The 9,669-nt window shown below is 51.0% G+C and overlaps 1 protein-coding gene across 2 annotated transcripts; it reads left to right on the top strand.

The window, feature by feature from the left end:
• The first annotated feature begins 6,714 nt into the window (after nucleotides 1-6,714).
• LOC147351269 (carbonyl reductase [NADPH] 2) lies at nucleotides 6,715-9,226 on the top strand. 2 transcript variants are annotated; one of them, XM_086356679.1, is made up of 8 exons: nucleotides 6,715-6,933; nucleotides 7,440-7,537; nucleotides 7,642-7,796; nucleotides 7,887-7,929; nucleotides 8,018-8,117; nucleotides 8,239-8,303; nucleotides 8,514-8,631; nucleotides 8,728-9,226. In XM_086356679.1, the coding sequence occupies exons 1-8, from the start codon at nucleotides 6,882-6,884 to the stop codon at nucleotides 8,829-8,831; spliced, it is 735 nt and encodes a 244-aa protein (XP_086212805.1). In that variant the 5' UTR covers nucleotides 6,715-6,881; the 3' UTR covers nucleotides 8,832-9,226. The 2 variants fall into 2 exon arrangements, 1 of the variants encoding a protein (XP_086212805.1); XR_015147335.1 differs by lacking the exons at nucleotides 7,887-7,929; nucleotides 8,018-8,117 and having other exon boundaries at nucleotides 6,743-6,933; nucleotides 8,728-8,866.
• The last annotated feature ends 443 nt before the right edge of the window (nucleotides 9,227-9,669 follow it).

Genomic DNA, 9,669 nt, shown 5'->3' with positions numbered 1-9,669 from the left:
TCAGCCCATCAGGCTCTCCTGCCCCTGGGATTCTCCAGGCAAGAACACTGGAGTGGGATGCCATTTCCTTCTCCAATGCAGGAAAGTGAAAAGTGAAAGTGAAGTCGCTCAGTCATGTCCGACTCTTAGCGACCCCATGGACTGCAGCCTACCAGGCTCCTCCATCCATGGGATTTTCCAGGCAAGAGTACTGGAGTGGGGTGCCATTGCCTTCTCCACTTCTTCCTCCTACTGGACAGTAAATAGAGGCAACTGTCCTTGCTGTTTGGGGTCATGGACGCGTGTGGGAGGCAGGAGAGCTCCCCTACAAGCCTACCCAGACTCCAGATGTGGCTGAGGTTCCCTTGATTCTGTTACCGAAAGTGTGGATTGGCTGCTCTCCACTCTAAAGCCAATAAAGAGGCAAAGTTGGTGGAAAAGAAAGTTTGCTTTCTTTAGGAGGCTGGCAGGCCTTGGGGTGAAGGCAGACACCTATCCACAGGTTGACTCCTCTGCACTGACAATCAGTTGGCAAGAGTTTTTATAGGTGAAAGGAGGAGCTACATGCAGAAACAGCACAGTCAGCTCTGATAGTCATCTTGAAATTTGTCGTCTTGATTAAGTACACTTAATCTTCAGTTCCAAGGTAGGTTTGTTCCCATTTCTTTGAGGCCAGCGCTTGGAACTGTGGCAGCTTATGTCATGGCTACAGTCTGGTCATCATGTAGTTAACTTCTTTCACCTGGTGAACATTTTAATATCTATAAAACAGCTCAAAGGATAATGTTCAGAGTAATCTCTTAGCTCTTGAAGAGAAACTAAAGAAACTAAACTATGCTTAATGAGTAAACTATTACCATCTAGTCTCATTGGATTCTTTTCCTTTGTTTCTGCATTTTCTTACTTCTCTGATTAAACTTACTCTTTGGTTAAAGTTTTTCCACAGACAAGACAAGCTGAGGACATGGGGATGGGGCAAAGAGCATAGGGTCCCACTCCACTTCAGCTCCACTGACTTAATCCTCAACGACAACTTTGCCACAATGGTGTGTGTGTGTATGAGTTGTTCAGTTGTGTCTGACTCTTTGTGATACCATGGACTGTAGCCCGCCAGACTCCTCTGTCCATGGAATTCTCCAGGCAGAAATACTGGAGTGGGTAGCCATTCCCTTCTCCAGGGGATCTTCCCAACCCAGGGATCAAACCCAGGTCTCCTGCATTGCAGGCAGATTCTTTACTCTCTGAGCCACCAGGGGAGCCATGCCACAATGGTAAGCAGACCCAAAGCAGTGATCAAAATGTTGTACCCTCAGAGATCTGACTCTAGCTGGCAGTGGAGAACAAAAGAATATGGGGCACAGGGTCTCCCTGGTGGTCCAGTGGTTAAGAATCTACCTAGCTATGCAGGGGATCTGGGTTCAATCCCTGGTTGGGGAACAAAAATCTCATGTGCCTTGGGGCAGCTAGGACCACTCGCTGCAACCACTGAGTCCATGTGCCCCAGCCAGAGTTCCCACATGGTGCAAGGAAGACCTCAGGTGCTGCAACACAGACTCAATGCGGTCAAGTAAAATAATTAATTTTTTTAAAAAAAGAATATGGAGCAGTGTAGAAGATATCTCTTCAAGAAAATCAGAGATACCAAGGGAACATTTCATGCAAAGATGGGCTCGATAAAGGACAGAAATGGTAGGGACCTAACAGAAGCAGAAGATATTAAGAACAGATGGCAAGAATACACAGAAGAACTGTACAAAAAAGGATCTTCACGACCAAGATAACCACGATGGTGTGATCACTCACCTAGAGTCAGACATCCTGGAATGTGAAGTCAAGTGGGCCTTAGGAAGCATCACTACGAACAAAGCTAGTGGAGGTGATGGAATTCCACTTGAGCTATTTCAAATCCTGAAAGATGATGCTGTGAAAGTGCTGCACTCAATATGCCAGCAAATTTGGAAAACTCAGCAGTGGCCACAGGACTGGAAAAGGTCAATTTTCATTCCAATCCCAAAGAAAGGCAATGCCAAAGAATGCTCAAACTACCGCACAATTGCACTCATCTCACATGCTAGTAAAGTAATGCTCAAAATTCTCCAAGCCAGGCTTCAGCAATACGTGAACTGTGAACTTCCAGGTGTTCAAGCTGGTTTTAGAAAAGGCAGAGGAACCAGAGATCAAATTGCCAACATCCACTGGATCATGGAAAAAGCAAGAGAGTTCCAGAAAAACATCTATTTTTGCTTTATTGACTGTGCCAAAGCCTTTGACTGTGTGGATCACCATAAACTGTGGCAAATTCTGAAAGAGATGGGAATACCAGACCACCTGAGAAACCTATATGCCTCTTGAGAAACCTATATGCAGGTCAGGAAGCAACAGTTAGAACTGGACATGGAACAACAGACTGGTTCCAAATAGGAAAAGGAGTACGTCAAGGCTGTATATTGTCACCCTGCTTATTTAACTTATATGTAGAGTACATCATGAGAAACGCTGGGCTGGAAGAAGCACAAGCTGGAATTGCCAGGAGAAATATCAATAACCTCAGATATGCAGATGACACCACCCTAATGGCAGAAAGTGAAGAGGAACTAAAAAGCCTCTGGATGAAAGTGAAAGAGGAGAGTGAAAAAGTTGGCTTAAAGCTCAACATTCAGAAAACGAAGATCATGGCATCTGGTCCCATCACTTCATGGGAAATAGATGGGGAAACAGTGGAAACAGTGTCAGATTTTATTTTTTGGGGCTCCAAAATCACTGCAGATGGTGACTGCAGCCATGAAATTAAAAGACGCTTACTCCTTGGAAGGAAAGTTATGACCAACCTAGATAGCATATTCAAAAGCAGAGCCATTACTTTGCCAACAAAGGTCCGTCTAGTCAAGGCTATGGTTTTTCCAGTGGTCATGTATGGATGTGAGAGTTGGACTGTGAAGAAAGCTGAGTGCTGAGGAATTGATGCTTTTGAACTGTGGTGTTGGAGAAGACTTGAGAGTCCCTTGGACTGCAAGGAGACCCAACCGGTCCATTCTAAAGGAGATCAGCCCTGGGTGTTCTTTGGAAGGACTGATGCTAAAGCTGAATCTCCAGTACTTTGGCCACCTCATGCGAAGAGTTGACTCATTGGAAAAGATTCTGATGCTGGGAGGGATTGGGGGCAGGAGGAGAAGGGGACGACAGAGGATGAGATGGCTGGATGGCATCACTGACTCGATGGACATGAGTTTGGGTAAACTCCGGGAGTTGGTGATGGACGGGGAGGCCTGGCGTGCTGCGATTCATGGGGTCGCAAGGAGTCGGACACGACTGAGCGACTGAACTGAACTGAACTGATGGTCATGTGACCATGTGACTAGTTGCAGAAAATTCAGTCGCTCAGTCATGTCGGACTCTTTGCTACCCCATGGACTGCAGTGCACCAGGCTTCCCTGTCCATCATCAACTCTCAGAGCTTGCTCAAACTCATGTCCATCGAGTCAGTGATGCCATCCAAGCATCTCGTCCTCTGTCATACCCTTCTCCTCCTGCCTTCAATATTTCCCAGCATCGGGATCTCTTCCAGTGAGTCAGTTCTTCGCATCAGGTGGTCAAAGTATTGGAGCTTCAACATCAGTCCTTCCAATGAATATTCAGGACTAATTTTCTTTAGGATTGACTGGTTTGATCTCCTTGCAATCCAAGTTGCAGAAAAGAGAACTATAATAATCTCATCCTCCTTTTGACACAAATACATTTGTTGTTGCTCTTCAGTTGCTCAGTCGTGTCCAACTCTTTGCAACCCCATGGACTGCAGCATGCCAGGCTTCCCTGTTCTTCACAAATACATTTGTGCACATATTAACCAATTTTTTTTCTCTTCTGCCTCTCCCTCACTATCTAGCATAATATGTGTTAATAGTGGTTATCCTTTTAGGTCAACACTGAAGTTACAGAATATATAAGAGGGTGTGGCTCCATTGGAAGAGGAATGAATATCACCCAAAGATGGATAAAGGGACTTCGTCATCTTCTGGTCAGAGGGTAACACGTATTGTGTTGTGTGTCGTGTGTTGGTGGTTGCATTATGTCAGGCAGTCTTTGCTATTAACTTTACTTGGAATTGAAGTTAGATGGACTGGGGTGGGTTTGTAGTGGTCAGTGTATATTGTGCAAGGTTGAACCTAGGGTCCCATAGTCCTTTCTCTGCACGGGTCCGAGCTGGTGTGGAACACGGGGGACATTCTGCCTGGGATTTGGGGGAAACAGAAGTGAAGCTACAGCAATCATGTTCTTTTTGCACCTGGAAGGGAGACGCAGTGATTAAAGTGGTGTCCTAGTGATGCCCGCTTCTGTCCTTCCATCCTGTGTCCACTTCCATCCTGTGATTAAAGTGGTGTCCTAGTGATGTCCGCTTCCATCTTTAACATCACCAGTGATGGGACCAATCAAAATGGTGCCAACTGGTGGGATGCTGTAAGGATGCTTCGTCATCATGGTGCTCACGACAGAGATACACAGCCTGCATGATTACAAGGAAACATTGGGCAAAGCCAAATTGAAGGACTTTCTAAAAATAACTGATCTATATTCTTCAAGAGTATCAAGGTCATAAAGATCAAGGAAAGACTAAGGAGTGTTCCAGAGTGAGGAAAACTAGAGATGGGACCTCCAAAGACAATATGTGAGCCTGAACTGGATGGTTTGGCCATGAAGAACTGGAATGGGGAGTCTCAGCTATGCCCGACAAGCAGGTTTTAGAGACCTGTAGCTCACAGTTAGTACTAACCAATGGGACTCTGTGTGAGGCGGGTGCCCTCACCACAAACACAACACCAGTGTGCAGGGACTTCCCTAGTGGCCCAATGGTTAAGACTTCATCTTCCAACACAGGGGTTGTGAGTTCAATCCCTGGTCAGGGAGCTACAATCCCACATGCCTTGGAAGCACCCCCAAAACCCCAAAACATAGAGCGGAAGCAATATTGTAGTTAATTCAATAAAGACTTTAAAAAATGGTCTCCATCAAAAAATAATCTTAAAAAAACAACAATGGACACGAAGAAACTTGGGGGTGATGGATATGTTCATGACCTTGATTGTGGTGATGGTTTCCAGGTGTTTTGTGCAAACTCATTAAACTGTATACATTAAATTAGGTACTCTTGTATATATCAATTAAACCTTTATAAAGCTTTATGTTCTTTAGAAACATAAAGAACATCATTGGGACAACTTATGAAAGCTGAATGAGGGCTGAGGACACGTGTAGGAACACATGGTGTTATTCTCCTGACTCTGATGGTTGTGTTTTATATTTGTTGTGGTGGTGTGTGTTGAGATTTTGTTGTATTTATTGTGTGTTTTTGTGGTTGTATAGGACAATGTCTTTGTTCAAAGGAAACAGACACTAAGCTGTCTGGGGGTGACAGAATGCTAGTTTTGCAAATTTCTCTCAAATGGTTCAAGGAGAAAAGTTCCCGCTATCCTTGCAACTGAATTACTTCAAAATAAATATTGTCTTTAGCATTTGAAAATGTGTCTAGAGTGTAGTGATGGCCTTGGTTGAGTGGGGCAGGTGCTGCTGGGGTTTTGTTTGGGGTGGGAATTGATGGAGGTAGGGAGACTTTTTAAGCTATGGACCTTTGGGAGAACACTTCCCAGAAGGACCTCTGAGAGTAGATCAGGCAGGCAGTGCGGGCGGGGCGGGGCGGGGATCGGGGTAGGGCTGGAATATGCCACAGCCAATGGATGTTCCTTTTCATCAGGCCACCTGGAGGTTAGCTCCCAGGACTCCGGAACGGGCTGGGAGCAGGTGTGCTCTGTCCTGTGGTCTGGTCCCGTGAAGAAACCTTCTAGTCACACTGTATATGAGGACTCAGCCTTCTGTTGCTCAGGGCATCCCCTGTTGCGTATTCTGAGCCAGCTCACTCATGCACAGAATTGATTGTCAGTTTTCCACTTCCACAGTCTGCATCCTGAGTCTCTTTTAAGAATGTTTCTCTAGCTTTGCATAGCAGCAGTACCATAGCCAATGAGATTTATCCAGTGTGCGATTATTGCTCATTTGAAAAAGAAAAAAAAAAAAGACTGGCCAGGGTGATCCAGGGGTTAAGACTTTCACTGCCAGGGCCCAGATTCAGTGCCTGGTCTGGGAACGAAGATTTTTCAAGCAAGGCCAAAAAAAAAAAAAGAATGAGTTTCTGACAAGTGTGAGGGAAGAAAGCCAGGTTGGATGTGTTACCTGAGTCCCTGGCAGGGCAGGGACTGCCTTCCTTTTAGTCACTGATGAATTCACAGGATCAGAAGAGCAAGCCCATCTGGGCCTCCAGGAGTCAGGGAGATCTCAGAGAGGTGATATGGGTTTAATGGCAGGATCCCTGAATCAGAGTAGGGTATAGGTGGCCGGGGCCCACAGGCATGTCTGAGAAGTGAGAGTCTGAGGCTGGCAAGGGGCAGGTGAAGATGCCCGAGGCCAAAGTGGCCCCCAGACTGGGGCACGGTGTGATCCAGGTCGGCAGGTGCAGGGGGCCAGCCTGAAGCATTGTGTTTCTTGGCTGTCACTCCAGCGCACCAGACTCAGGGCTCACAGGAACCAGCTTCAGGCCATCTGCTTCTGGCCAGCCAGGGACATGTTCCACACTCCAGGGTTTATTTCTAGCTTGTTATTTCTAGTTGGTTTTCCAACCCAGGACAGAGCTTATGGCTGGCCCCTTTGGATTGTGGGTAAGGAAAGTGATCCCTTCCAGACCTGGCCAGAGAAGGGGAAGTTAGGGACACCCAGCGGAGCCAGGCATCAGCACAGCTTCTGTCTCTAGTTTACAGAAACCTGCCTTCCTGGCAAACTTCCCATCCTGCCCCAGCCCCGGCCTATAAAATCCCCATACCCTCATTTCCAGTTGAACAGTGACTTGGAGCAGCACCATGCAGCTGAATTTCAGTGGCCTTCGAGCCCTGGTGACAGGAGCAGGAAAAGGTAGGTATGAGCCGGGCAGGTGGGGATGTGAGAGGAGCTGAGGTTAGAAAACAAAATGAGCAGACCCAGAGCCTAGTGTTGGGGCCTGCACATTCCCTCTGTGCCTGTCACAGCCTGCCCTGCCGGCAAGTGCCTCCGACTCCAGCCACCGAACCAGCCAAAGTGGGCCTGCACTGCTCCCTACCATCCAGCAGGCCCCACTGGGACAGGACACTAGCCTCTCCCTGGCCAATGCAAGAGCCCTCCTGAGAGGACGGCCCTCAGACTCAGTCCGAGCAGATGGGGGCGCATCTAGCCAAGGCCTCTTCCATGGGCCCAGCAGGAAGGGGCTGCCCTCTGGGCCTCCCTTGGCCGGATCCTGGTTGTCCAGATCCCTGCCTCCTGCCACCTCCTGGGCCAACACCCCTCTGGCCAGCACCCTCTCATCACTCTTTCCTGAGCAGCATATCTGCAGCCACCACCCGCAGACTTGTTGGTCCATCTTCCTGCCTGGTGAACCCCTGTAGGTATTGGACGGGACACGGTGAAGGCCCTTTATGCCTCAGGAGCCAGAGTGGTGGCCGTGAGCCGCACCAACGCTGACCTGGTCAGCCTCTCCAAGGAGGTGAGGTGTACGGGCCTAGTGTGACCCGGGGCCATGACCCTTGGGGATGCCTCATGAGCCTGCCAGGAGCACCCCTTTGGTCACCGGCCAATGCCTCCCCACAGTGCCCCGGGATAGAGCCTGTGTGCGTGGACCTGGGTGACTGGAAGGCCACGGAGAAGGCTCTGGGCGGTGTAGGCCCCGTGGACTTGCTGGTGAACAATGCCGCCGTGGCACTGATGAGGCCCTTCTTGGAGGTCACCAAGGAGGACTTTGACAGGTGAGGAGGAGGGAAGGAAGCCGACGGGAGGGAGCTGTCCAGGATGTGTCTCGGGCGTGACCACGGCCTAACTGCCTGCCGGCTCCCCAGGTCCTTCAGTGTGAACCTGCGCTCTGCGTTCCAGGTGTCCCAGGTGAGGTGGTGGGAGGCTGTGGCTCAGCATTGACGTGGCCCAGGTCGGGGTGCGGTGGGCTCAGGCCGTCCCCTGTCTTGGCTTCCAGATCGTGGCCCGGGGCATGATCAACTGTGGAGTGCCTGGCTCCATTGTCAATGTCTCCAGCATGGTGGCCCATGTCACCTTCCCCAACCTAGCTGCCTACAGTGAGTCCCTCTAGCCAGTCTTGAGCCCCTATTCCGGGCAGGAGCAGTTGGGCTCCAGGCTGGGCCTCATGCAAAGCCTGCTGAAACCTTAAGGATCCTCAGTGCTGCCTTCTCCTCACAGGCGCCACCAAGGGTGCAATGACCATGCTGACCAAATCCATGGCCATGGATCTGGGACCATACAAAGTAGGCATGGGGGCCCTGGGGTGCCAGGGGCCCAGGCCTAAGAAGGCACGCAGGGTAGGGGTCAGGTGGGTGGTGGTGGGCAAGGTTGGGGCCTGGGGATCAGAACGGGGGTAGGGGGCTTCAAGGAGTGAGTGAGCAAGCTCAGTGGGGGCCGTGAGGGCGGGGTTCCTACACCGTCTGAGGCCGCCCCTCTGGCCCCTCCGACCCCAGATCCGGGTGAACTCCGTGAATCCAACGGTGGTGCTGACAGCCATGGGCCAAAAAGTCTCGGCTGACCCTGAGTTCTCCCAGAAGCTGAAGGAGCGCCACCCGCTGAGGAAGTTTGCAGGTCAGGGGGGCTTCCCGGAGTGGCGGACGTGGCTGGGGCGGCTGGGCAGAGCCAGCCGGGCCGAGCCGCGCTGACCCCGCCCACCACCCGCTGTAGAGGTGGAAGACGTGGTCAACAGCATCCTCTTCCTGCTCAGCGGTCGCAGCGCCTCCACCAGCGGGTCAGGTATCCTGGTGGACGCCGGGTACCTGGCCTCCTAGAGCGCCACGCTCTGGGCGCCAGAGGGATGGTGCGCGGCCGAGCCTGGCCCCGCCTCCACGCCCCGCCGCCTCGCCCTCAGGCCTCCAGGGCCACCAGGCGAAGGTTTCTCCACGCCCTAGGCCACGCCCCCGACGCCATCCACGCCCACGCCCAGACAACCATCTGCAGGCTCCCGCCCCGGGTTTGGTCCCACCTCCACGATGCATTTCGCCAGCGCCCCACCAGCCTGCAAACCCATACCTAGCCCACCCTGCCCACCCCCGAACCAGACCACATTCCTCCACATCCACACCCAATGTGTGGATGCCAGGGGACCCAGTCCCTGTCGATCCCACCCACTCTGTGGTCCAATGTGCTAGGGTGGATTTGCCTAAATAAATAGAAGTTCTGAAACTAGTAGCCTTGTCAGGGCTCTGGATGAGCTTGCCCCAAGGGCAGAGAGGGGAGAATCAGGGACTGAGCCGCAGGAAATCTTAAAAGAGGTAGAGAGGGGGCAGATCCAAAGCCAAAGGAATTCCACAGCTGACCCGTGACTTTGATCTGAATGGCTGTGTTTCCTTGTCTTTGTTGTCCATGGCCCTACTACACCCAGCCTTCTCTGTGCAGAGGGCAGCCTGCACCCAACTTTCCTTCCCTGTGGTTCTGGCTCTGACCTTCAGCCCAGCACCCCCTGCTCTGACTACCTTTGGCTGGAGAAGGAAGAGGGTCTAAGGAACTGCAGGGAGATGCTCTGGACCATCCCTAGGGAAGATGGGCCTGAGCTCTCAGCCCTGATGTGAAGGAGGTAGGGGGCTGGTGCTGGACTATTATAGTTTCTCCAACCATGAGAAACCCAGT

This window comes from Bos grunniens, chromosome 19, assembly GCF_055505025.1.
Source record: "Bos grunniens cultivar Pamir isolate PY7600 chromosome 19, Bosgru_T2T1.0, whole genome shotgun sequence".
Taxonomy (NCBI): domain Eukaryota; kingdom Metazoa; phylum Chordata; class Mammalia; order Artiodactyla; family Bovidae; genus Bos; species Bos grunniens.
The sequence above is the reverse complement of the archived record's forward strand: the minus strand, read 5'-3'. Positions and strand labels throughout refer to the sequence as shown.